The sequence below is a fragment of the Kwoniella shivajii genome, chromosome 1, assembly GCF_035658355.1.
Source record: "Kwoniella shivajii chromosome 1, complete sequence".
Lineage (NCBI taxonomy): Eukaryota > Fungi > Basidiomycota > Tremellomycetes > Tremellales > Cryptococcaceae > Kwoniella > Kwoniella shivajii.
In genome coordinates this window covers 122,096-148,022 of record NC_085908.1, presented here as the reverse complement: position 1 = coordinate 148,022, position 25,927 = coordinate 122,096, and the positions used below count along the sequence as shown (strand labels likewise).

The window sequence follows — 25,927 nt, the reverse complement described above, 5'->3', positions numbered from 1 at the left end:
TTTATACAATTGACTTTCTTTACCTAATTAATCGAGGTTTTCGGTTTTCTCTTAATAATCATTCTCATCAATCCTGCTTCAGCTCTGCAAGTAACCTGAATCTCTGATAGTCGAATGGCGAAAACGCTGAATTACGAATTACAGACTGCTCTTACTTTTACCTCCTACAGTACCTACGCCTTCCAAATGAACTAAAAGGTCAGAGGTGAGGAAATCACTTGGCCATTGAGATTTGACTTGACCTGCCATATACTCTGATGCGATCTTGACGTGACCAGGATCGATTCCAGGTAATTTTGATACTTTGGACGATTCCTCTGAGAAGATGGGTTGAAGGTATGAAGGTGAGATAGTCTTTCCAGTGTCCTGGGTTAAAACGTATTTTAGCTTTGTCCACAACAACGAGAAAGAATGAAAATAGCATGTGGCTCAGAGATATTTGGAAGTATACTCACAGTCTTGGAAGCATACTTGCACCATTGCCAAAGCTGTACTCTGGCAATCTCAGCAGTCGCTGCATCCTCCTGCGTGCGGTTAACGAGCTCGTCAGTCAATATTCCTTATTCCAAGGCGTACCAAGAACGCCACCATAGCAGGGCTCATCTCGTAAGTCACAACTCACCATCAAATAATTGATTGGGACACAACCGTTTCCAGAGATCCAAGCCGCACAGTATGAAAGAGCACTAGTGATATTTCCGAATCATCAGCTCAGCAGCTTGATATGCGTGCGAAACTCATTCATACTCACGCAGAGACATTGTCCCTAACACCTTGTTCTGTGATCTTACCAGGTACAGAGGAATCCGCGATCTGTTTATCTGTGACTGTGACTTCTTCTCGACGAATGTGATACTGCGACAAGCGTCATAGATCAGTCAAATACCCCATCATATCGTGAAGCCTTTTCGTCTGGATCCAGCCTTATTCTCAAGCTGAAAAAGTATCAGAGGATTCATGTAATCTACTCACTTGATTTGGACCTTTCATGTTCTCATTGAAGATGTCCAAAGCAATCTTGACCAAAGCAGGATGAGCTACCCAAGTACCATCATGGCCCGCTTGAACTTCACGAAGCTTGTCGGCTCGCACTTTGTTCATTGCTCGTTCGTTCGCATCAGAATCATTCTTGATTGGAATTTGAGCTGACATTCCTCCCATTGCAGCTACTTTTCGTCTATCACAGATATACATGCGTTAGCAAAGACTTGATGGGAACATCGGAGGTAGACCCAGGTATTCCTGTTTTCGGTCTTACTCACTTGTGGCATGTCTGGATCAACAATTGGACATAGGCATTCATGAATGGGACGGTCATAGTGACATCAGATCGATCAGGCATAACGTTCTGCTTGTGGGCTCGTTGTTTTTTGATGCTGCAGGAAGTAGAGAGATTAGCCATAATTCAGTCCGGACAAGGTATTCTATCAAGTCTCTTCAGGTAGACATCAAGATGTTCGCACAGTTATTTCGTAAGCAGAGAAGGCTTGGACACTCACAAACTGAAGATATAATCCCATCGTCCACAGTTCAATCCAGAACTATGTTCTTTCAATTCATACAAAATCTCTTCCATTTGAAATGCCGCAGGTAGAGTTTCGATCAAAACAGTAGCTCTGATTATACCTTGTTTCAAACCGAGATGACTTGTTGAAAGAGAGAAGACATCATTCCATAATCTCGCTTCCAAGTGGTGTTCCATTTTAGGTAAATAAAAGTAAGGTCCGAATCCTCTTTTGACTAATTCAGATGCGTTATGGAAGAAATATAATCCGAAATCGAATAATGATCCGGAGATTGGAATTCCATCGATGAGCAATCTTGGCTCGGGAAGATGCCATCCTCGAGGTCTGATATACGGTATTCTTTAGCATTATTCCATTTCAGATGTCAGGAGAAAAGGGATGGACTAACCGGACGATCAATACTGCAGGTTTCTCAGATAATTTGTATTGCTTTCCATTGATCTCAAAGTCGATTTGACGTCTACATAATCGATGATCAGTTTTCTTCGCCCATCAGATAACTTTACTAAGATCAAGTAAGAACTCACCTAATTGCATGGTATAGATTGGCTTGTCCAACAACCATGTTGGTCCAAGTAGGAGAGTTGGAATCTGCGGTTGAAATCAGGTGTGGTGAGCCGGCAATAACGTATAGAACGGAAAGGGAAAGTTATTCCTCATTACTTGCCTTCAAAATCAGCCATGAAGGTCTTCGATCCAGAGTTGAGAGCGTTGATGACCATCTTTCGATCGGTAGGACCGGTGATCTCGACTCTGGGTGAGGAAGAGGGGAAGGGGAGGTAAGACGGTATTGTAGATCAGGTGCAATGGTAATGAGGGAAATCGAGGAGGAATAGGGACGTGATGGTCAGAAGTATGGGTATCAGCGAAGATCAATGTCGGTGTCATTCCACTTGTAGAGAGCAGATACCTACCGTCGATCTTCTAATCCTGGAGCTGGGGGCGCACAGCTCCATGAAGGTGATTCTCTGATGTTCTTGGTTTCAGGAAGGAAAGTGAGTGGGGTTCCCTGTGGTAGGGGGGAGTGGAGTCAGCTTGGTTCCGGTTGTGAAATAAGTGATAACAAGATGCAGTTGTCCCATCAAGACATAGATAGTCGGGATATCGGTCATGCCTCCGCCTTCAGTCTCATCCGCATACTTCATTATTGATTTTACATTATACCCGTTCCTTCCGTCATTTTCATCCTTCTAACTCGCTCAACTCATCCAAGGTCTGTTCTCGTCCACGGTGCCAGCCGTAGCCTTCAGAGAAGGAAACTCACATTGTCCAGACTCTCCTGTACTTTCTTCCTATTGCCCAACAACTCCTGACGTCTTTTCTCAAAAGTACGATGTAATATAGCCAAGAAATCAATTGATTCTTTTGTGATTATATGTTCTGCTTCTTTTGGAATTGGAACTGTGAGATGGATCTCTTTACCGAATGACATCTTTGCTTGTGTATTTGTATTTTATAATCTGTCAAGTGTGAGGGAGTATGAACGTCTGAGGGAATGGGTGGATTGATATATTTATTTGTTCGCAAGTTGATTTTGTTATCTGTGGAAAAGAACTTTGCTTATCAGTAAAAACGTATCTCTCACTATATTGATCCGCCCTCTACGATAGTATGTGGATTCTCATCACATTCGTGTCATTGGCAAGTCCCAGAGAGATCGATAACACTCACATAGTCAAGATGAATATTATTCAAATTTATCATGTGAAGATGTAATGGCGAAGAGGAATATAACCAAGAGAATCCCAAACTTACTTTGCTATTTTATCTTTTATTTGTAGAGTGAGTGAGTGTATTCCCGATATCATCGCTGTAATCGGTTAAGTCGCAACAAATCAGATAACCGGAAACATCTGTTCAGGATGGACGGATTTACTCGCTTTTACCCACTCTACGAGTACTCGGTGCACAAAGTACTCACTACTCATACTGCTTCGATCCCAAGAGAGTCGGATCTCGTGAGAATTTCGACTCGATGAAGATGGAGAGAGTACTACCCTAGGGGGAGAGAGATCGGGAACCCAGGTGTGAATGTTGACTCTTCTCCTTCATAGGAATCCGAGTGATCACTCCTGATGATGCTGTATCGCAATCTGTACATTGTTCCACCATCAATGTCTCTCTGTGATTCCCTTGATAAGATTCAACCTTGCATATGGAATACGTCGCTCTCCACACCAAATGGAACAGAACAAATCATGCATGTATTGAAAATGTCCATAATTTGTACACCTTGTATAATGAGATCTTTCTTCGTTATTGTCCAAAGAAACAATATATCCCACGGAGAATCAATACAATTGATCTGAAAAAAGCAATGTCCGACTTCCAATTATTCAATCATCCACACAGACCATCCATCCTTACATCTCACGAGCCTCTAGCTTCTTCGTCAAAGTTAGATATCGTGGGGCAGTGTCACTTGACCCCTCAATCCCGTAGAGGAATAGGACTTTTACTAGGACTAGGAGTCAAAAGCCCACCATTCCCCAATCCAGCATGTGTACCTCTTCCCGCACTTGATAGAGACGAAACGCTCCTTCCTCTCTCTCTTTGAGCTTGAACCTTCACCTGCGATCGAGCTTGTTGAGATAGTTTGCGCATTTCTTGTATTTGTTCGGGTGTATGTGCTAATGAAGCGAAGATAGGTTGAAAGTCTTTTGATTGATTTCCATCTTCGTTTCCATTTCCTTCTTCTTCTACTCTTTCACCATCTATCTCTGAGGCTACATCTTCTCCATCTTCCTCATCGTCTTCAACGTTGACATTTGGAATGGAATCCTCCGAGTAATAGATATTCCCTCTCTCTGAATCCAACAGAACTTTGATACCACTATTTCCACTTGTACTTCCGTTCACACATAATTGAGCTTCACTTCTTGTACTCATGCTCGCATTACTGTTTTCTCCTAATACTGATCCTGAACCACTAGAGGTCCCAACTGCTTCCTCCTCAGTTCCATTGACACTTTCTTCTTCCAGTCTCGGTTCTGACATACCAGCTGTCTCACTCTCCTTCGAAGTCGAAGTGGCCGTTAATTGTTGAACTTTCTTCTTCAAAACAGAAGATTCAATACTTTGTCTTCTTCTTGCTCTTTCACCTTCACCCTCGTTGTTGCCATTTACAGGATGACCCAATCCAATTGGCATAGTTGATGATCCAATATCCATGGGATAGGTCAATCCGTTGCCATTCATGTTCAGGTCTTCTGTTAGGCCGTTACCATAAACATGGCCATTACCATTTGGATGGCCATTGGTCATACTACTTGTCCTGCGATATGGACTAGGGGAATGATAGTGGGGGTTGGGATGTAACATCGGTGAGGGATACATTCCTGGTGATGGGTAAGGCAAGAATCCACCCATTATAGGAGTATTTCGTCCTGGACTAGATGCGTACGGTGATTGTGGCATAGGCGGTAGTGGTGACTGAGGAATGTGCATCGGGATAGGCGATGGGAGAGGTGGCAGTAGGATACCACCATCTCGTAAGGCAGCTTCGCAGGTGGATAGACGAGCGATGGAGGTGGTGTAGAGTTGTTGCATTTGTGAAAGGCGGAACTGAAGCTGTAAGTAGGATTGTGGTCAGCAGTCTGTCAATCACAAAGATAGGCATCGACTATCGTATAATACTGAGAAACGTGACTCACCTCAACTTCCCTCCTCCGATCGTTACCATCACTTCTACCTCTCCACGACTTCTCCAATTCGCCTCTGATCTTCTCTTCACCCATCCTTGCTCGGACAGTTTCTTCTTTGGCTTTCGCTTCCTCCGCTTTCGCCATACCTATTTCTGCTCGCAGCTGATCAATCGTTTCATCTCTTTTCTCCACCATCGCCCTCAATTCGCCTACGTTCAAATTGGGAAGTAGGGATATTGACGAAGTTCGTGTATGTTGATGTCTCAGTCGTGAAGGTGTATTCTCAATTCCGTTTCCAGCATCGACCTCTTTCTCACGTCCAGTGATGTGATTTTCGCTCAGAGAGAAGTCCTGTTCTCGTGAAGAAGTATTCGTCATTGGTACCGAAGATGAGGTAGTAGAAATCGTTCCATTCGTGAACTGTGGGGTCTTAGCCTTCTTTTTCTTTTTCTTGTTTGTTCCATTTGGAGTTTGGACCGGAAGGTAACCCTCTTCAGGATATATCGAGAAACCCTCAGACTTCTTTTTGTCTTGTTCCTCTTTATCCTTGTTTATATCCCCTTCTCCAGCTGAGGCTAAGGAACCATCATCAGATATTTCTTCAATACCCAATCCAGCCATTGTTGTGTGCTGAGTATGGTTCGACCCGTTCAACCTCGATGGACCGGCAACAGGTGATGAAGGTAATGGTATTTCCCAAGGGTTCATCTCACGTCGAGCTGTACAGGATTGTGGGACGATGATAGGTGGTGGTGGTTTGTGTCTAGTTGGAGTTGGAACTGGAGTTGGATTGCTTTGGTCCGGTTTCCTTGATTTACTATTGGGAGCGTTGGTTGTGAACGATTTCTTCTTTTTCACGGAAGGTGTAGATAATGTATTGGAAGATACTTTAGATGTGATAGTTGAGATTAAAGGTGATGTGGAATCAGCGATTGCTAATGTTGAAGTCTGCGCTTCTGATGTCGGTATAGGTTTTAGATGAGAATTTATTCTTTTTCTACCTTGATTTTGATTTTTCTTCTCATTCTTACCTTTTGCATCTTTGGTAGAATCATCTTTTTCATCTTGAGAGTGGTCTTTTTCAGTCATTTTCATCAATTCAGTTTGTCTTTTCCTTGACAGAGCTTCTTTCCTTCTTTGATGCCATTGATCTATTGGGGGTCTAACAAAGAAGTAAATCGCACCTAACAGTAAGACTATTGTACAAACTAGTAATTGACCACGCCATGAAGCTAGGAAAGTGATAGTTTGATGAGACAGAAAAGGAGAAGAAGATGAAGATGGAGAATATTGGGAATTGAATTTGGAAATGGGTCGATTATTGAGTCGAAGTTGTGATTGTGACATTTTATATGTCACAGCTGTGAATTGGGCTGCGTATGGGTAAAGTGAATTGATGGATTACCAGGGATGTTGTAGAAGGTGAAGTTACCAGGTGATGAGAGGAAGTGAAGAAGACTGATCAAGCCGATCTTTTGTTTTCATAAATAACTAAAACATGAGTTACTGTACTTATTTTGGGGGATTGTGAGGTATTAAATAATCGAAAATAGTCCTTGTTATCCGATTTGGTGGTGGTTTTGCTCGCTTCTCAACGATGGTTTCTCGTCACGAGATGTAGGAAGGGGATCTATCTAGCTATAATCGATTGATTGAAGTTGATCAGTTCGTATATATCTCATCAAAAGGAAGAGTGGATTGTAAGCGAGAAGCGAGGACGATCAATGGCAGAAGACGCAAGACCGAGCTGGCCGAGTGAGAGTAGCTGTGTTATTGATCAATTGATTGAAAGAAGTAGATAAAATGATCTAAAGAGATGATACAGACGATGAAGTTGATAGAGCGATAGCAGGTCATAGTGCAAGTGGCGATAGGTGTCCATAGGAAAGTGATGAAGCGCTTGGGTGATATTAAGGGGGAAATTGACAAGAATGAAAGGATGGGATGGGTGAGATATGACGATCGATGCAATAACTCACTTTGTGGATTCGAATGCACGCTGTAACTTCTATCCACCGTATATGACAATTCGACTTGAATCCCACTGCTTAGTAGCAGAAGAGTGATGGGGGGAAAATGTAATAGTGTTGGACGATCAAGTGGATGAAAATGTGGTTGTAAAGGAATGAATGAATTGATTTTTGCCGTTGTATTTGCCTGAGGACGGTGACGGACCGAGCTGTGCTTAGTTTGCTGTAGACTCCGTTCTTTGGTCAATTATGATTCGATAATCGGGATTTTTGATTTGCTCTACCTCAATGTGAATCCCACAGGATATAACACTGAATGCTGTGTATCTAATGAAAGACTGTAATTGATTCCTCGTCGAGATGATCTTTTGTCGCCGTCGATAATAAAGTGATCGATTGAATTTATATAAGATGGATGTTCGGTCGGGGATTGCCGGATTCAGTCAGGGGTATTTTGGGAAGTTGGATTGATGACTTCTTGCTGGTATACCGAAGTCTTTTGATTTGGTCTTTGTATTTCAAGTTTATAGGAGATGGGCAGAGAGGAGGATGAGGGTTGATGAAGGGGGTATACTGGAAACGATGCTGAGGTTTGTAAGGATGTATAAGTTTGATCATAAGTCAACTTGGGAATGTCTCTTATTGTTCTCTTTTTCCAAGGAGGAGAAGCCCATGCCAATGGCGGTCATCTCCGCTCATCAACCATCAACAGTTGTGAATTGCCACATCGGGATCAAATTGCTTTCTGTTTTCTCTATACACGTGGTATCCATTTCAATATTATTCTGATATAACGCACGTGCATCCCAAGTTGACCATTTAAAAAAGAATGCGAGGTAAATTAGATCTGCTTATCGTCATAATACAGGTATTTTGGTAGATATACATTTATCTCACCTTGTTGGTCACCACTACAACAATCAAGACCACCTTATAATCAGATATACAAGACTTGTACAGCTAGTCGGCAAGGAAAGGAAGTTCGCTCAGTGTAGATACAGCTCCTCAAATCAGCCCATAGTTCAATATCGATCAATCTCACCTGCCTTATCTTTTCAAAGTTGAATATACAACAAGGTCTTGGCAACTGAATCCAGATTTAATTCAATTCAACTTCACAACTTCATACTGTACACCACCACATCACGAAACACTCTTTGACCCACCTGCCTACCTACCACAGCGAAATCATGTCGACTCAACCCTTACTTCAAAGAACAGCTAAAAAGGTATGTAGATGTCATCTGATGTGATTTGAAAGGCGAGAATGGCCAAAACTGATCAACTTGATTTATCGCAAAATCCAACTTTACTCCTTCTTCATCCATGATATACTGAAATCATTGTACACGACTGATCCTGAACCTGTATCTATGGTTATTTCGCTCTCCTTCAACTGGTTTAATGCAATGCTATCACCATCAATCATAATATTTGGTATCACTTTTTGTGGATTCACTCGGAATAGCGTATCGCTTTACCTGTACGAGTAGAACCCAAAGTCTTCTTTGCGAATGAGTGAGTTATCTATCACTGAACACTGAACACGGAAATCCAACATCGAAATCAAGAAGAAGAACCATACTGTTAGCGAGCTGACGATCATTTGCTAAGACGAACTTTCTTATCATGGCTTCATTTTGCTGTCGTATTGGGTGGATTGGCAGTTGGACTATTGAATTTCGGTGACAAGGTAAGTAATATGATATCAGCTCGCTCAGCAACAGCAATCTTGTCACGAGAAGGATAACAGTATTAACGAGGTGATTTGTCTGGTCGGGTAGGTTGGAAAGATCTCAGCTGCAATGTATACTGTCATTGGTAAGTTTATTGTCTCTCTCTTGACTATCCCTTGTCTATCGAATACGTATCAACAAATACTCACTCTTTCTTCATCATGCAGCATTGGCAGTTATGCTTTACGCTTTGGTGATATATCAAATGCGAGCTAGATCAATTAGGTTAAGAACTGGTGCTCCTTATGATGATAGACTTGGACCCGTAAGCGTTTTTCTTTTTCTTTCGGGAACATGTTTTCGTATAAGTCGAATCTGGCTAATCGTGTTGTAAAGACTGTACTTTGTGTTTGCTTATTAGGTGAGCTATGACACGATATCTTCAAGGATCTGATCGGGAGTATCAGCTGATATGATCATTGATGTATAGCTGCAATCGTGACCAACTTCATCCTCAAAGCAGTATACGAGTAGAGAAACGTGATTTCAAGTCGCGTACAGATATGTGGGAGTGCCTGTGTGAACAAAGGCCGTGGGTGTGGTGAGGGAGTAAAGCTGGATAGCAGAGCATAGGAGTGAAGATCCCTTTGATTATCGTTTTCACCGGAATACATCTATTTTCGATTCATAATTCCATTTCATTTAGATATGTATGCATTCTCATTTTGTTTGGATCTACGGAACGTACGGTTCTCCCGGTCAACCTAGTATTGGTCAACATAACAGATGATGAAATGAGTAGATGTAATACAGCTGTATAATGGCAATGGGTTCTTGCGGTCGGGGTGTGCCACAAATCTGACGTTGTGTTCGAGTGGTGACGTCTGTTCTGTTGTGTATGGATCATTGAGCACTGACAATTATTCATGATTTTGTTCCATTACATCTATTACAACCACTATCTCAACCATATTCTCCTTCATTTTAACGACTCGTTCATAATGTCCTGGCAAGGTAAGTGCAGACACATCATATCTTTCTTCGACATAATTCACTACTTTCCATTCTTGATATACGATCTCTCCTTTGATCTGATTGATTCCAATGATCAATCCAAAGCGTCTTCTCCTTCTTTTCAAGCTGGATACATTGTGTTCTTGATTCCTTTTTTTCCTACTTTTCTTTGCGCAACGAACGGATCAATCAGCTAAATGAAGTTTTTATATAGCTTACGTAGATGATCATTTGGTCGCCACTGGTAAAATCACCAAAGCTGCTATTTTAGGTAAACAGGGTGGTATTTGGGCCGCTTCAAGTGGATACAACGTGAGTTTCACTTTCTTTACATCGTTTCTGGTCAGGTTTCATTGGAAGGAGGATAAGAGGAGTATACGAGAAGGGAGAAAGGGAGAGAGAGAGAAAGTTGTGAGACAGGTGGTGGGAAAGTGGATGATCAACGACGTCGAAATAAAAGTCAATTTCATTATTTCCTCCTGCTTGAAGACCATAGATTTCTCTCTTCAAGCCGGAAGATGAGTATAACAGATCACACAGGATAGGATAGGACCGAGACGAAAAGAGGAGAGAACAACTATGATCTCATGATTAACATGTTTTCTTCAACGTTGATTGAATTCGCTAATAATTTGTTACTTAATCTACCTTTTTAGCTCGCTCAAAAGGAACAAGATGCAATTGTGAAGACTGCGTTTACCCAACCTGATCAACTACGAGGTGAGTCTCTGACTTATCTACTCTCACTGGGATATATCGTGTTTGATGATGGAATGAAACATGAAAGCTGATTGGCATGATTCATTTCGACTCTCTTTCTGATCTCGCCAACCTCCTTTTATCCCTCACACCACCTCTTCACGATCTCAATCGATACTGCCCTCGCCGACCACGAAACACATAGCGAACGGTATCACGCTGAACGGATTTAAATTCATGACTATCCGAGCGGATGACGAGGAAGTAGCTGGACGAAAGGGAGTGAGTCAGATTCTACTTCATATCAACAACGAGATCAAGGAGAAGAAAAATTCATGCGTGGACAATTTTGCGGAAACACGGAAATTCTGTCGCAAATCAGATTGAAATGCCTCCATTCCTTGGTCCATTCTTCGTTGAGCTGACGTTATTGGTATAAATAGGAACGAGGAGTTTTCATCATTCCCACTAATCAAGCTATCCTTGTTGCAGAAGTGAGTCCAACAGTCCATTATAACATCATTTCTCAATCGCAATTGACCACTACCTTCGTCCTGTGGATGCGGCTAACGATACGATGAATAACAAAATAGTACGACGCACCTACCATTGCAGGTGATGCGAATGTCGTCGTTGCCAAACTTGCTGATTACTTGAAATCCGTAAACTACTAGAATGGATAGTATCTGATATTGCATGTATCATTGCGGTTTGATGCGTTACGAGGTCATAATCGCAACACTAGTTATAATGCACTATTAAGCCACAACTAAGATCATGATTAGGGTCATTACATTCGTCATTGCAGTGGATGATTTGCAAATACAAGATCTACGAAACCAAGAATGAAAAACCATGGTCATACATGATCCTTTTTGAGGGATTGTCGTCTTATGGTGTCGTGGTGGTATTTGATTTTTTGATTATTTCACCTTTTTGCAACGCTAATAATCTTCTGGCTTTCCTATTCATTCCATCATTTTGACCTTGTCCAGCTTGTGCTAATCTTTTAGCTTTTTCTTCCTGACGTTGTTTCTTTCCTCTTTTCCTTTTCTTGTCCCCTCCATTTCCATCTACGTCTTGGCTTGCAACGGTCGTTGGTTGAGGCTGTGGTTTCGATTTCGATTTCGATTCCGAATTCGTTGGAATGGAAGTGGAAATTTCCAATTCCCCTGCATCCATATCTGCAAGTATATCTTCCACCACTTCTCTTGGATCTGTGCCTTCTTTAGGTGGATTGGTGGTCAATCTCACTGCGTATCGTTTTGATGCTCTCTTATGTCCCTATTGTAAACCGAACATCAGCTTAGCATTTTATGTTAGGGTATCGTTTTGGCTAGGTCAAGGTCACACGAGAACGAGGGTGATACCCCTCGAATGGAATGTGATGGCCTCAAGTCAAGTCCTCATAAAGATGGAGACAGACTCACTTTACTAGTCAAGTGGACTTTGATCATCTGATCATTCTTTAATGCTTTATCAGGACATAATACACATAATTGTTCATCTGGATTTATAGGTGATCGATATATAGGTTGCGTCAAAGCTGATTCGAGTGAGATTCGGAATACTACCATAAATGGAATACCATCATTAGATCTATTTGAGCTTTCTCTCGGTTGGATGGAATAGATGAGAAAGGCATCAGAGACTTACCTGAAGAAGAAGAACTTGCTTCGTCTCCACTTGCATCTCTTTCCTCATCATCCGAGTCATCAGAGTCATCAGAAGCAGAATCAAGACCTTCAATATCGACTTCGAGATTTTCATCATCCTCATCTTCTTCTTCTACATCATCTATAACGGAAGCCGACCGACCCCGATTAGTATTACACTTCCCTCTCCGAAGAAATCGTATATACGTACCTTCGTCTTTACCACTACCTTCAACTTCACCCTCACTCTCTTCCTCACTCTCACCATCATCTTCACTATCACTTTCTGACCAACCTTCACTTCCACTCCCACTGTCTTCACCCATCTCTCTCATCTTAGCTTTCAATTCTGTTATTCCATCTTCATCCTCTCTCGCTCTTTTCTTCATTCGCTTTTCGGTTAATTTGTATAATGGCATTCTGGTTGGATCGAAGTGAAGGAGTGCTTGGACAATGACACGAGTCTTTCTGGTTCTTCTGGTTCTTGTTCGACCTGTGTAGAGGATATGTAGTCAATGATGATGCAAGACATCTGCTACCGCTACCAATGCATTCTCTGGACTGTGAACGACTTTCAATCTCTGAAATTTCAGAAATGAACAAATTGCTATCCGGAAGCGGACAACGCCGACAATATATAGAAAGGGGTCCGCTTAAGTGGGCCCAGTGAATAAACAATGTACATACCGCTAAAAGCACGTTTCTGCCAAGACCACCAAGGCCACCATCTTTCACTGCGCACAAAGCACAGTAGGCAGTACAAAAGCTATGAAGTACAAGGAGTCTACTCAAGGCAGCAATAGATGAGATGAGCGATGCACTGTCGCAGTGTTATACTCGCTCAGCAGAGACGCTGCGGAAACAGCCTGGACGAGGAAGAACCGAAGTCAATGAAATCTAGATTTGGGAATTATCATCTAAGCTGATACAGTTGTACAGAAGCAGAGATAGTGAGCGACCCATGTAGAGGAATGACGTCAAGATCATCGACATTCCCTCTTCCTCTATACGTTGACATGATATCAAACATCCAACATCACATTCCTATTCCCAGTTTGGTGATCACCTGTTCGTATCGATTCCTTTCAATAATGGTAAATTGGGTATTTGGTATGCATCTGAAACATCTCTTGTCATGAAAGATATCCCAAAAAAGCTTCTTTCGGGGTAATCGGAGATGACTGCTGTTCCGCTGCCTTGTGCCTTGCATAATGCTAATGTTCCGGAATTATGACGTCAGATGAGAAAGTTTCTCTGCACTGCCATCACAGAAGAGAATACTTTACCACCACTGTTACCGAGTTTACTACGGAAAATAGGTATTTGTACAGGTATTGGGATTGAGATGCTGTGTATCTCTACAGAATGATATTCGAGCAGAGGAAAGGTTTAGCCAAGAGGACAGAATATGAACATTGTGACAACATATATATAAAGAGGGGATTGAAAGTAATTCATCGTCGTTCCTCTTCCCATATTTTCTTCATTTTAAAGGATCTAAACATATTGTGAATCTACCAATCACCACCTTCTGTAAGTCATTCATCACGCTCAGGAAACAAAGACTGGTCGTGCTAGATCAGTTGACTTATTTGCCACCTTAGTGTTCTTTATCGTCAATACGATATACCTCTTTCTCGACGTTTATTTCTGTGTATACAATTAACCTTGTCAAACCTTCGGGAAACATCGATTGAGTGAACTATCAAGATGGCAGCTGGAATTCAATGTGGTTCCTTTCTGTTATTCGCAGCTTTCGCTTTATTACTAGTTTCAACAAGTGAGTGGATCTATCCTGTCGGTGTATCTGGGAAGTTTTCGCGCATTAACGCTGATTATCTGGCTCATCCAACTAGTCTCCGCACCAGTGTTTAGACAGATCTCATTCCTCGAAGTTACGAGTGGAAGTCAGAAATTAGCTTTTGGTGTATTTGGATATTGTACCAATGTCAATGTGAGTTGAACACTGTCTTCAATATTTCTACGTGATCTCGTCAGTGATGCTAATGGACTTTTTGGATTCAGGGCGCTGGGGATCATGGTTGTTCAGCTCGTCAATTAGGTTATGATATCGCGTCTGTTTCTGGAGAAGTCAGCGATTGGACTTATGTCAATGATAATCTTGAACATATCACGAAAGCTCTAGTCTTGCATCCTGTTGCCACTGGTGAGTTCTCTCTCGGATTCATCTCATTGAACCTGAATCTGCCGTGAATCTGAATGCTTCACTCAAGAAAGAATGCTGATTTTCTGATGTATTGACCTTAGGTCTCGCGTTTATCGCGTTCATCATTGCGTTCTTCGCCGACCACATCGGGTTTATATTCGCAGCTTTAATTGCATTCTTAGCATTTTTAGTTTCCTTGGCAGCCATGATAATCGATTTCGTCATGTTCGGTATAATCAAACATGAGATCAATGATAACACCTCAGCAACAGCTTCTTTCGATAAAGCTATTTGGTTGACTTTGGCAGCAACTGTCATACTATTCTTTTCATCGTTTATAGTCTGTTTCGAAACATGCACTCATAGAAGAAATAGGAATAGGACCACTACTACTTCAAGAAGTGGAGAAAACGGTTATGGTTATGCGGATAATAATGGATATGTAGGAAATCAAGGTCCAATGATGTCCCAAACCCAAACTGGATATGTAGCTCCAAAGAGACATTTTTGGCAAAGAAATAAGTATTAGTGGATGCGACCAAGATAGACTTATAACCTAGATACCAAGACGATTATATACAAGTGTATGTTGGCGAGATGATGGAAAGGATATTTAGATATATACATATATACCCGAAAGTGATAACTTATGTAGCTTTATCTCAGAACAATAAGATGTATCGATTAATCTGTTGGACACTGAAATGTACACAAAGTGGCTATGATAAGACTGACCAGTACCGTCGGGGATGGGTTGTTGATATCCATGATACAATGGCAACAAAGGATGCCTCATTTGTATTCGTATCATATAGTTGCAAGCAATCGAAACAGGGGGAAGGGGTTTAATTGTGTCCTGGAATGAAAGGACTCAGTCACGTCTCAGTGTTCTTATCTCACATCTCTGATCTTTCACCAGGGACAAATGAGGTATGTTTTGAGCACAGAAAGGAATTTTGACACACGATGGACTGTTTACACCTTTTAATGGGTTTTCTTTCACATTTCCAGTCATCTTAACGCACGAAGGGAATGATTTCTATAAAGCGTATAAATACCTATAACCATTACAGATATTCCCTCTTTGCCTCTATCAATATCGTATTTTTTTTTCGATTTTATACAGAGCACAGCTGGACTTTGCAGTTAATTTCAATTAAAAATAAATCAATAAATAGTGTAAAATCAGATCGTAGATACATTATTGAACGATGATTATCGGTTTGAAGACTTTACTTTTCTTAGGAACGCTCACTTCATTCGTTATGGGAGATGATTCAAGGACCGTCGTAGCTCCTAAGGATATGACGATTGACGAATTTTACACCAAGTGAGTCACTCGTACGGTATTCACCCTTGCATTTCTTGATCTCAAGATCAATCCCCTAAACTTCCTGTTTGCAACCTGACTATACGGTGGAAGGTACCTATGTTTTGTGATGGAAGAAGCTCATCGTATTGGAAAATCATGATAGGTTTTTGGGGGAATGTCAAAATCCCTCAAAACCATTTGCTAAAAATGACGAAGAATATTACACTAGTCAATTCAAATTTATTGGTAAATTCCAACATGATCCCAGTGAGTGAAGTTCCCTGCCTGCACGTGTGACACATTATGCAACGTATATATGAGCCAAGTCATCGTGACAAATACTCGAGTGGTGTGTAAAAGTGGCAGGCGATGGAGTAAAGTGCTAATGCCATGAGTTGACTTGCAAACTCTGTACAAGATGCTGATGAGGGGGTTATGACCATTGATACAGAACGAGGTAGCGCATATTGTGTAAGTTAGAAAAAATGGTATACACACAGTATTCTGATTTACTGATTGATATACTCTTTGAACAGACTTGGACTAGTGGAGTCTTACAAGATTACACTGAAGAAGTGATCAGGAATATCGGTGGATCTATCGAAGACGACGATGTTAGCGATGATGATGACGACGAATAAACTTCAGTGTAACGAATATCACGATTAACGCCATATCGTGAAAGATGGTAATGAGGAGGATACGCAGTAAGACTGTGTATGGATCTAGAGTGGTAAAGGACAATTAAAAAACAAGAGAAATGTATGCATTTTTGACCGAGCATGATGCAACGATGGAATTTCAGATGAAAGCTCTGGTTCACAATCCATTGATTGCGTATGGCAAGCTCATATTTAGGTCCAATATGGAATTTCCTTAGCCTAATTCATGGTGCATTCTTTTAGTGTATTAATCGTTCATGGCTGTGTAACACAAAGTCATGTTGTGCAGCTATGGTACTGTTTCACCTGTGTAGTATATCTGCGTGATTCTCTCACCGAGCTGAAAAGGAGTCTTTTGACCGAGGTGATCGAACGATATACATTAACGACCATGATTATGATTATTGCTTGTTCGTCACATGATCCTTTGTTTGATCAGACAATCTCTGTTTGTTCCTTTCTATGATTATGAAAGGGAAGACATATCTGTGAATCTATATAAAGTGATCACAGAACAGTCCAATATCGCTTGTTCTTTCATTCATCTCCACTTCATCACTCATAAACTGAATTTGATCACCTGTGAACAATATCAAAGAATAACCAATAGATATGTTTGGTAAATTAGTTATCGTTCCTGTTGCTTTAACTCTCTTGAGCTTGGTCGCAGCTGCCGATTATAGATTGACAGTCAATAAACCCCCGTGTATGAGTATTGGCAATTTCGAGAAAACGTGAGTATGTTTCCTTTTTTTGGGTACCACACCACAAACGATCCCTGTGACATGCTGTGTATCAGTAAGGCATAAAAACTTCCAAGCTGAATTGATCATCGTATCTTCTTGACATACATAGGTTTGAAGCTCTCTGTCCTGTATTCAAATCTGACGAAGAATTCAGAAGTGTATATTTCCATCGTGGAGCATCTGGTGGAGCACATAATACCAGTAAGTACAAGTTCATTCGATATACAGCTCTACTGTAACGTGGAGAAACGCTTTTCCAATTAGCTGACTTTGTTTCTGCTGCTTTAGCTCAAGCGCAAGTCTACTGTGTAAGTTCAAGATCTATCCCACCGAATAGTCACGTTTCATCCACTTTGATGTTTGACATTTCACTTCCGATCTACAGCAAATCTATATAAAAGTTGAGGGACTAACACACCTTTTCTTTTCCACCTACAGCTTTATAACAATGCCAATGGGACAGTCCAGGAATACACCAAGGAGCTCACTCTGCAACTGGGTGGGAGTACTACCATTGCCTGAGGGGAGACGAAAGAAGGCGCAGGGCTCAATGACATGAACGGATTGGTAACGATAATCGACCACATGAGAATGTATCCATCAGTCAATATTGTATCTCTTGATACTCGAATGTACGATCTTCCTTTGTACTCTCTTTACGGTGCTTGTTTGTATGGCACAAAACTACGTGACAGCCTTTCAGTCAGCACATGTGATCTGAATCGTGATCGGCTATCCGGTTTCCTGATACTGATCGTATCTTTGCATGTTGTATTCTTCTTGTTTAATTGAACATAAATCCTGTTGTAGATATGTACAGTATACTGCTTTCCCCACATACGTACATCTGTGTACTGGATCCACGGTCGTAATCGAGCCGTCAGCCGCATGACCGTTCACCCGAAGGCATCTCACCAAGGATATTGACATAAGGTGGCCTGAATCACGTTTCAAAGGACCGCTCTAACTATATATCAGCAAGCTGATAGTCAGAATGCTTGGCACACAGGTATATAAGACGAGACAAAAGGGATCTTGAATTTCGCAACAACTTCCAATCTGTTCTCAACACCATAATCCACTAATAGACTTGATCAATTTACAACGTTTAACTACGATCAATATGCAGTTTACTACTCCAATGCTCATCTCTATTCTGACCGTTCTCGCTTGGTCCAAAGGTCAAGAGGAGAATTATTCGAACCCCATCTTAGTTGCGAAACCCGATTGTGTGACAATGGACCAATTCGAACACAAGTGAGCAGTTCACTTCTGATGCTTGATCGCATCACTGTCGAATGGAATATGGGGGATGGGCTTGAGCTTGAGCTTGAGCTGGAGCTGGAGCTCATAATGAACGGAAATAATAGCTTCGAAAGACTTTGTCCGATTTGGATTCCACCTCCCACCGCATCCGATGGATGGTACTATGATTCCACGAGCTTCGTTAGAGGTGGAAGCGATGGTAAATCACCTGACTGTGAGTCTATTGTACTCCTCTGATTTGAGAAGATCGAATCGTAAGGTCTCACAATTGACTTGTTCGGTGTCTAGATCTCGCCACAGTCAATTGTGTGAGTTCTGCCGTCCCTCTGATGAAGTTACTTGGAGTTGACCACGGCAACTGATCTCTTCTTCGTGTTCAAATCAGTTATACACTACTCGAGGTAGTCAGAAGAATGTCGCATTTGAAATTGTCGAATCACTCGGCGGATCAATTGCGAATGAAGGGATTTAGTCTGAATTATCCACATTATCAGTCGCCGGTGTACCAAGATTGAAAATTGTGTTGTGAGATAGTTGGCAAGATATGCATATTTTTGTCATTTTACAAGTCCTTGCATGATCAAGAGACTTGTAAGATAGATGATGAACTTGATTTCATTTGACATGTTCGTACAGTCACCGTGTTTCCTGTTCACACAGGTGTGTTGATCAATAACGGGCATGTCGGGCCGACCACTGTTCATTCACAGCTCCCCTTAGCTCCACGAGGTCCTTGGTGACCTCCTTTGAATGCATGCCAAGAGGTTCTAAGGCCGTTTGCCCCTATCCCCGATGACGATTCACATGATCTGCTAGACGGACTCGTATGGCTGCTGTCCCCTGAGCCATTGAGGAAGGAGGTAATGAGTTTGATTGAAGGTATAAATGGTTCCATTCATTCGATTACCCATTCCTTTTCCTACTAAATCAGCCATCCGACTTTTTAAACGATTATATTTATCTGAATCTCCTGACACTACCTGACGTTCAACAAATCCAGTATGTATTCCCGCACCACTGCAATTGGAATCATCGCTTGTATCGCCCTTGGGGTTACAGCTAAACCCATTCAACCTTCGTATCCACCGCCTGTTGAGGTGATCAGACCTGAGAATAAGACCATGGAACAGTTCAAGCAAGAGTGGGTTATCTGCTCCTCGGTTCCTTCTTCCTAACGAGTATTAAAGGGTACACCGCACGCGTACGCTGATTACGCAGAAAAAAGGGGTTGTTTGGAAACGAAATGTGCTGATATTCATATATTGAAGATTTTTGGAACTCTGTCCTCATTTCTATGGAGAGAGCGAAGTCACCGATAGACCCATATTCGTTTTCGAACATTTCCAGGAGAGCTTTGATGATGATGCCTTTGCTGGCAGTAAGTTTCAATTCGAACCTGCTTGTGTTATCTCCTTGCTGTTTCGACATCAAGCTAATCACTCCTGTGTTTCATTCAGGAAAAGCCGACGTTAGCTGTGTAAGTACCATATCCGAAAGCATCGACATTATTTACATATATCCATAAGGCTGATATCGAGTTTCTTCGATAGATCTACCAATACCCTAATGCGGAGTACCAGAATATCGGTGTCGATGTCGCTATGGCTCTTGGGGGAGATGGTATCATCACCATTGATCCAATCGAAGGCGGTGATCCTCAATAGTCAGCACGTTCTAGAGCTTATCGACAGATGTGAGCTACTCGTATACGCGTTTACAGATTCTATGCACGACGATGTTGTTTTTGTGATCTTGATTTGATGTGTCGCATTTCACTATTGAGATTGAGGTGTGTCATGGAATAGATTCCCACTGTACTCGTAGAGAGAGTATCGCCGTCGGTGCCGGATCTAACCGATTGATCTCGGTGCAAGACCGCATGGTCGCGTTGTGCCAAATTTAGATGGTATCATGCGATATCCTTTATCCCTACGAGTATAACTTGTTATGTACACCCTTTGTCTAAGTTATTGCCATAATGTCCTTTCTATCCGCTCAATAGCTGTCAAATACTGGATGCTCCTCGTGATCATAGCGTTATTCAAAGCGAATTGGCATCTGTAATGACTGAGCTATCTACCCGCTCATCGCCGGTACAACGAGGTCCGGACGGACCGTATATCCAAATACCAGGTCAGGATCTGAGATTGACAAATTGGAAAGAAAGTGATATGGAAGCTGCAGTCAGTGAACCATCATGTGCTCGCCATCAAACGATGCGTATAGCTGCTGACAACTGATATTAGGTGGAGCTGAATAATCATCCGGATATTGGTAAATGGGCTTGTTTTCGACCTTATCCGTGAGTTTGTGAATTTGAGTGTTGCACGTTCAGTCCCAATAGACTTACCATTGCCCTTTATTTTTTTATATTTATAGATACAAGCCAGAAGATTATGATTACAGATTGAACTTGATCTCCGCCCACAATTCTTCAGCTGAACTGTTCTTATCTGATACTGCACCGCCCTTATCCGCACTGGAGAAAGAATCAGAGTTACCTCTGTCAGCTGTCAGGAACTCGGCTGGGAGACTGGTGGGTTCATGTAGTATCGGTCCGTCACAGAAGGAGCAAGGCAGTTGGGAACTCGCGTACGACCTTCATCCTAGTCTACAAGGTAAAGGTGCTGGTAAAGCTATGGTCGCGGCCTTATTGGATTTAGCGAAGTGGCTAAGGATTAAAAGGGTAGTAGCTGTAAGTCGTCATCATTTCCCTTTTTCCTCTTCGGACGGCACCTTCAGTCGAAAATCATCTTCTAACGACATGTTTGTCCCGTTCTCAACAGTTTTGCGAACCAGTAAATCTTGCCTCAGCAGGTCTATTGAAGAAATCAGGATTCACGTATGTCGGCGAGAAATTACAAAAATTTCCTGAAGAGAAAGGAGGCATGGAGAAAGTCATACATGGCTATGAGAAGATACTATAATTCCTGCATGTACCAAGATTCACACTTGACGAGATGGTGATAGCTATCTTAGTGTGAAGAAGAAGCGATCCAAAGTGTTCGAGATATTCTATTCACTCTGTCAGTATAGGATTAATAATAGGTACCCGGAAATGAGGTAACGTCCTGAATTGCGGCCGCGATGAAACCCTGCAGATGGATCGTTTAATCCGAAACGAGGCGTTCACAGGTGACATTTTGACATTTTGACATTTCGACCATCTGACTCGAGGTGAATGTCTACTTTTTACCTGGGATTATCTCGTCAGTGGCTTTCTGAGAAAACTAGGTCATCGTGATTCCCGAAACATAAGGTTACTTAAAGAATCTTAGATAAAAAGAAAGGGTAGATAAAAACGGGGTGGTATAAGGTTTCTCCTTTAAAGTTGTATACATATGCGTGCATAGGCTTGGAACTTTTAAGGGGAGAAGGGAGATGTGAAGATGACAGAGGGGGGAAAGGTGAAAACGGTGACTCCCGCGTCAGATTTAGTCTATTTAGTCTCATCCCGCCTTTTTTGTTCTAATCATAATCGATGGAATTGAATATTCACTTGCCGCAGCAAGGGAAGAACTCTGAAGACGTCTGACCAAAAACCGGAATCATATACCGTCACTGCTTTTTTAGATCACAAGACTTTCAGGATTACGAGCACTATTTAGCATTACTAGCATAATCTCAACATAAGGCTACAGCGTACGTTTGTTCTTAACTGGCGCTTCTTCGTATGCTTCCTTCCCACTCTATAAAAAAATGAAATGTCGTAGTTTCGTAGTTCAGTTAGGTTGACTTACGAATAAAATTAGGGCATTACCCTCTTCCCGCATAGCATGAGAAACTTTTTATTTTTTGTATTTTAGCATCGCATAGCCTTGGTCGATGATCCTCGCTGGGAACGAATGCATACGATTCACAGCTACATATGTACCGATTTCTTTGAAAGACTAAAAGAAACCGACTGATGCTGTGATATTTGTTCTCATCGTTTTCACTAGGCAGAGATTGAATAGTTGGTCTCATTCGAAGAGAGATATCAAATTGGCTCATTCTCACCGTCACCTTTACTCGTATCTTCAACATGCTTGCAACAACCAGATTACCACGACTGCTGGGTGCCCTTTTATTGGTATGCGCCTTGATACAGGTAGCGGAGTCCAAGAGAATTAGAGCGACACCTAGGAATGTAGCTGTGAGGGTACCGGATTATCTAGACAAATGGGATTTTACGACTGAGTGAGTGATCAAGATTTGACAGTGTAGGAACTCGCTAGATCAATGAGCACAACGATCGAATCTGTGTCTGCCTCATGACCGGATCATGTTGTCGTCGAGTTCTTCTTTATCATGTTGGTCTTCCAAACCTTTTGCTGATCTTCTGCGTGGTTCATAGATTCAACAGCTTGTGTGCTGGTATTTTCCCAGATGACGTAGATTCCAATTCACCTATTTTGACAGAAACAATGGCGGAAGTTGCAAGCACCAGTAAAATACGTTTACAAGGTCGATCAAGTTCATCTTCCGGGTCGTCAGAAAATCTATTTACAGTCAGCTGCGTGAGTCCCCTTGCTCTTGCTCTTCCACTTTTCTGTTCACTTTTTTTCGTATCATCCTGACGTTTTGCATTGAATAGTTATACCGATATTCAGATGGAGAAGATCATCAATTAGGCTCTTATATCGCCGAACAAGCTGGAGGAGTAATGGTAGATCTGGATGAAGAGAACGCTCATCTTAGACGAAAGAAGTCAAGCACAACACGTCGTTGAACCTTCTGACACAAAAACTCTGTTGTCTGAGATTATCGTTTGTAATGATATCTTACTTCTTCGCATGATTGATTTGGACAATGTTTGCGTGAAACTGTATTATTAGGATCTTCCCTTTACTGTATTTCTATATACCTACTTGGTGAGCATAAGCAATTGCAAACATGGAAATGCATTTATACATTGAAAGTCGCCAACATTCATACATTCCACACATTACCTCCGATCAATTTCAGAGGATGTGCTCGCATGGTCCATTCGGTATTACCCGAATGAGCTTGCACCGAACTCACTTTCTTATTGATAACAATTCACGTTTTCGAGTCGGCTGGAAGATGTAATCACGTAAGGTGTTGTTGCTACAAATAGATTTGGCATGGTAAGTTGCCAGGATCGCTGTTTTCTAGCTTTCCCTTCGTTATATGAACTATAGTCATTTTATTGAAACACAAACCGTTTCATCATCTGCAGTCATGACGAATAGTGATCTGAGTGAAGAGCAAAAGAACGCAAGATGTCCGATAAAATACTCTGAGGAAGACGGATTGTATATACCTCTTCCATCATTCCCGGAATATAGATTGACGCCATGGAAGGAGGAGGATGTAGAGCATATGGTGAATATCTGCCTGCTGCTCAAAGGTGATCGAGTGACTGATGCAAAATACAGATCGAATTGTATAGTCAACCGAATGTGGGAAAATGGTCACATTCAAGACCTTTTCCGTGAGTGAACAAAATAACGACCAGGCTATTAAAGCGCAGAGATAATTAACGATTCTTCGTTTCATACCTGGTTTCGTCTTATTAGTTACACTCGTGAATACGCCTCTACTATATTACCGGAGTTTGAGAAGCACAAAAAGTACCTGTCTTTACTGAAAGCAAGCTTACCTAACCCGCCGAATCTCGCGGATTATCCATCAGGAAAAGCAGGACCTTTGGGCGCTCTACGCGAAGTTTCTACTGGGAAAGTAATAGGAGGAATGAATGTCAAATTATCGATATTCTCACCTGGAGATTGGGATATGTCATATAATCTTCACGATGGCTTTGCAGGAAAAGGGATAGGTACAGAAATGATCAAGAGAGGTGTCGATTTAGCTAGATGGTTAGGAATAAATAGGATTATAGCTGTAAGTTTATGAAAGTTCTTCATCGCCCTTCTCATAATGAGGACAATATAGAAGACGTATCCCTTGGCTGACCTGTTTCTTCCCCAATTGGTTTACAGTTCACAGAACAAGGCAACTACGGTTCAAATGCTGTACTTCGAAAATCAGGTTTCAACCTTCATTCGGAACATATGGTAGATTGGCCAGAAGCAAAAGGCGGCGGGAAGAGAGCAGCCTACGCTTGGGATCAACATTTATAGCTGCCTACTTGAGCCTTATCATGTGATTCATATAGCAAATCCTTCTTCGGATGGGATCTCAAGTAGATACATATGCACAATTGCATTGATTGCGCATTTCCAGATATAAGCATAAGCAATCCCGTCACTTCGGTTCCGGCCGGTTGAAATGATACCATGAGGTTATTTCATGAGTCGACTTGGGAGGGATCATCATCAATAGAGAAACGCAACCTTGAAAGTCCATGATAACATATTTAAAGAATCTGCCATCACAAAATCATAACGCTTATTCCATTGTGCCAGACTCTGAATCATAATAGTAGAACACAATGGCATTCACCACCGAAGACTTATCAGACAAAGAACAAGATAATCGAGATATATGTCCTGTAACATTTTCCGATCAAGAAGGGTTATTCATACCTCTTACTACGATCCACGATGTCATTATTACGCCCTGGAGGGAGGATGACATCGATGATATGGTATTTATCTTCTTCTGAGAATTGTCAACAACACCTGTGAGATCGTCGAAGTCTAATTTGTGGGAATTAGGTTGATTTGTACAATCATCCTAGTGTAGCTAGATACGCAGTTACCAGGCCTATCCCGTGAGTTCTGTTCTGGTATATCAAGAGTGTGCCGCTTACGTCTCAATCTATAGATACACATATAAAGACGCATCTTTTCTGTCTATTGAAATAGCTAACACTCGATCATTCCTTGATGAACTACCCAATCGTCTTCCTACTCCACCATCGAAGACGTCATATCCTCATGGGGAGATCTCGCCATTCGGAGCTGTACGAATCCGAGATACCCAGAAGCTGATAGGCAGTCTGCATGTAAGACCGTCTGGCTATTCACCTGGGAATTGGGAGATATCATATTACCTCAATCCCAACTATACTAGAAGAGGGATAGGCTCAGAGATGATTAGGAAAGGCGTGCAACTGGCAAAATGGTTAGGAGTTGAAAGGATAGTAGCAGTAAGCTGATTGATTTCTCTCCCATTCAGGGAGGATCATTCTCCACCCGATTCACGTGATGAAAGAGCTAACGATTCTGTATAGTTTACCGCTGCAGAAAACATACCATCCAACGTTGTCCTCAAGAAGACAGGATTCACTATCTATTCGGACCATATCATAGATTGGCCAGAGTTTCTGGGAGGAGGAAAGAAGGATGTTTATACCTGGGATCAATATCTGGTACCATTCGAGGGGAAAGGGCCTCCAATAGTAGAAGGTTAAACAGTAAGCAAGTCCTTCAAGAGTATGAAGGCGTGGAAGATAAGTGATTTGTCACGGAAATTTGATACGCGACGATCGATTGCTGCATAGCAAATGGCCAGGTCTACGAGCAGCTTGGGCAGTACAGGCGATTCTCCATCATTGTGCGCGATAGAGCTATTCACATAACCTATATACATACAACTTGGACAAACTACGAATCCCGTGACTTAGCAATAAAGTAGAAGTATAATAAGATACACAGTAGCAAGATACAATCCGATGAAGAT

At 41.8% G+C, this 25,927-nt stretch overlaps 14 protein-coding genes across 14 annotated transcripts; 11 read left to right on the top strand and 3 right to left on the bottom strand.

Annotated features, from left to right (window-relative positions):
• Positions 1–138: 138 nt before the first annotated feature.
• IL334_000063 (malate synthase A) lies at positions 139–2,958 on the bottom strand (the record flags this gene model as incomplete). The annotated part of the gene is made up of 12 exons (XM_062931849.1): positions 139–366; positions 456–524; positions 623–686; positions 752–855; positions 973–1,177; positions 1,263–1,376; positions 1,500–1,850; positions 1,915–1,986; positions 2,054–2,117; positions 2,194–2,279; positions 2,441–2,535; positions 2,791–2,958. The coding sequence occupies 12 exons, from the start codon at positions 2,956–2,958 to the stop codon at positions 139–141; spliced, it is 1,620 nt and encodes a 539-aa protein (XP_062787900.1).
• A 998-nt stretch (positions 2,959–3,956) lies between these two features.
• IL334_000062 (uncharacterized protein) lies at positions 3,957–6,517 on the bottom strand (the record flags this gene model as incomplete). Its single annotated transcript, XM_062931848.1, has 2 exons — positions 3,957–5,096; positions 5,180–6,517. The coding sequence occupies 2 exons, from the start codon at positions 6,515–6,517 to the stop codon at positions 3,957–3,959; spliced, it is 2,478 nt and encodes an 825-aa protein (XP_062787899.1).
• Positions 6,518–8,330: 1,813 nt separating this feature from the next.
• Positions 8,331–9,350, top strand: IL334_000061 (vacuolar transporter chaperone 1; the record flags this gene model as incomplete). Its single annotated transcript, XM_062931847.1, has 7 exons — positions 8,331–8,369; positions 8,609–8,658; positions 8,755–8,833; positions 8,925–8,961; positions 9,044–9,141; positions 9,213–9,237; positions 9,307–9,350. 7 exons carry the CDS (start codon positions 8,331–8,333, stop codon positions 9,348–9,350), a joined length of 372 nt encoding a protein of 123 aa, XP_062787898.1.
• Positions 9,351–9,817: 467 nt separating this feature from the next.
• Positions 9,818–11,203, top strand: IL334_000060 (uncharacterized protein; the record flags this gene model as incomplete). Its single annotated transcript, XM_062931846.1, has 6 exons — positions 9,818–9,830; positions 10,045–10,142; positions 10,487–10,550; positions 10,735–10,811; positions 10,973–11,023; positions 11,123–11,203. The coding sequence occupies 6 exons, from the start codon at positions 9,818–9,820 to the stop codon at positions 11,201–11,203; spliced, it is 384 nt and encodes a 127-aa protein (XP_062787897.1).
• A 217-nt stretch (positions 11,204–11,420) lies between these two features.
• Positions 11,421–12,603, bottom strand: IL334_000059 (uncharacterized protein; the record flags this gene model as incomplete). The annotated part of the gene is made up of 4 exons (XM_062931845.1): positions 11,421–11,813; positions 11,960–12,099; positions 12,186–12,326; positions 12,396–12,603. The coding sequence occupies 4 exons, from the start codon at positions 12,601–12,603 to the stop codon at positions 11,421–11,423; spliced, it is 882 nt and encodes a 293-aa protein (XP_062787896.1).
• A 1,291-nt stretch (positions 12,604–13,894) lies between these two features.
• On the top strand, positions 13,895–14,880 carry IL334_000058 (uncharacterized protein; the record flags this gene model as incomplete). Its single annotated transcript, XM_062931844.1, has 4 exons — positions 13,895–13,964; positions 14,041–14,138; positions 14,210–14,351; positions 14,453–14,880. 4 exons carry the CDS (start codon positions 13,895–13,897, stop codon positions 14,878–14,880), a joined length of 738 nt encoding a protein of 245 aa, XP_062787895.1.
• A 682-nt stretch (positions 14,881–15,562) lies between these two features.
• Positions 15,563–16,304, top strand: IL334_000057 (uncharacterized protein; the record flags this gene model as incomplete). The annotated part of the gene is made up of 4 exons (XM_062931843.1): positions 15,563–15,681; positions 15,827–15,930; positions 16,115–16,134; positions 16,200–16,304. The coding sequence occupies 4 exons, from the start codon at positions 15,563–15,565 to the stop codon at positions 16,302–16,304; spliced, it is 348 nt and encodes a 115-aa protein (XP_062787894.1).
• A 633-nt stretch (positions 16,305–16,937) lies between these two features.
• Positions 16,938–17,593, top strand: IL334_000056 (uncharacterized protein; the record flags this gene model as incomplete). Its single annotated transcript, XM_062931842.1, has 4 exons — positions 16,938–17,059; positions 17,181–17,272; positions 17,360–17,379; positions 17,510–17,593. The coding sequence occupies 4 exons, from the start codon at positions 16,938–16,940 to the stop codon at positions 17,591–17,593; spliced, it is 318 nt and encodes a 105-aa protein (XP_062787893.1).
• A 601-nt stretch (positions 17,594–18,194) lies between these two features.
• IL334_000055 (uncharacterized protein) lies at positions 18,195–18,809 on the top strand (the record flags this gene model as incomplete). The annotated part of the gene is made up of 4 exons (XM_062931841.1): positions 18,195–18,328; positions 18,442–18,551; positions 18,626–18,645; positions 18,723–18,809. The coding sequence occupies 4 exons, from the start codon at positions 18,195–18,197 to the stop codon at positions 18,807–18,809; spliced, it is 351 nt and encodes a 116-aa protein (XP_062787892.1).
• A 529-nt stretch (positions 18,810–19,338) lies between these two features.
• Positions 19,339–20,001, top strand: IL334_000054 (uncharacterized protein; the record flags this gene model as incomplete). The annotated part of the gene is made up of 4 exons (XM_062931840.1): positions 19,339–19,478; positions 19,606–19,715; positions 19,795–19,814; positions 19,888–20,001. 4 exons carry the CDS (start codon positions 19,339–19,341, stop codon positions 19,999–20,001), a joined length of 384 nt encoding a protein of 127 aa, XP_062787891.1.
• Positions 20,002–20,400: 399 nt separating this feature from the next.
• IL334_000053 (uncharacterized protein) lies at positions 20,401–21,264 on the top strand (the record flags this gene model as incomplete). The annotated part of the gene is made up of 4 exons (XM_062931839.1): positions 20,401–20,520; positions 20,584–20,639; positions 20,717–21,032; positions 21,124–21,264. The coding sequence occupies 4 exons, from the start codon at positions 20,401–20,403 to the stop codon at positions 21,262–21,264; spliced, it is 633 nt and encodes a 210-aa protein (XP_062787890.1).
• A 1,097-nt stretch (positions 21,265–22,361) lies between these two features.
• On the top strand, positions 22,362–23,048 carry IL334_000052 (uncharacterized protein; the record flags this gene model as incomplete). The annotated part of the gene is made up of 3 exons (XM_062931838.1): positions 22,362–22,516; positions 22,674–22,836; positions 22,914–23,048. The coding sequence occupies 3 exons, from the start codon at positions 22,362–22,364 to the stop codon at positions 23,046–23,048; spliced, it is 453 nt and encodes a 150-aa protein (XP_062787889.1).
• Positions 23,049–23,521: 473 nt separating this feature from the next.
• IL334_000051 (uncharacterized protein) lies at positions 23,522–24,423 on the top strand (the record flags this gene model as incomplete). The annotated part of the gene is made up of 4 exons (XM_062931837.1): positions 23,522–23,665; positions 23,719–23,774; positions 23,860–24,184; positions 24,283–24,423. The coding sequence occupies 4 exons, from the start codon at positions 23,522–23,524 to the stop codon at positions 24,421–24,423; spliced, it is 666 nt and encodes a 221-aa protein (XP_062787888.1).
• Positions 24,424–24,734: 311 nt separating this feature from the next.
• Positions 24,735–25,658, top strand: IL334_000050 (uncharacterized protein; the record flags this gene model as incomplete). Its single annotated transcript, XM_062931836.1, has 4 exons — positions 24,735–24,890; positions 24,961–25,016; positions 25,070–25,394; positions 25,479–25,658. 4 exons carry the CDS (start codon positions 24,735–24,737, stop codon positions 25,656–25,658), a joined length of 717 nt encoding a protein of 238 aa, XP_062787887.1.
• Positions 25,659–25,927: the final 269 nt, after the last annotated feature.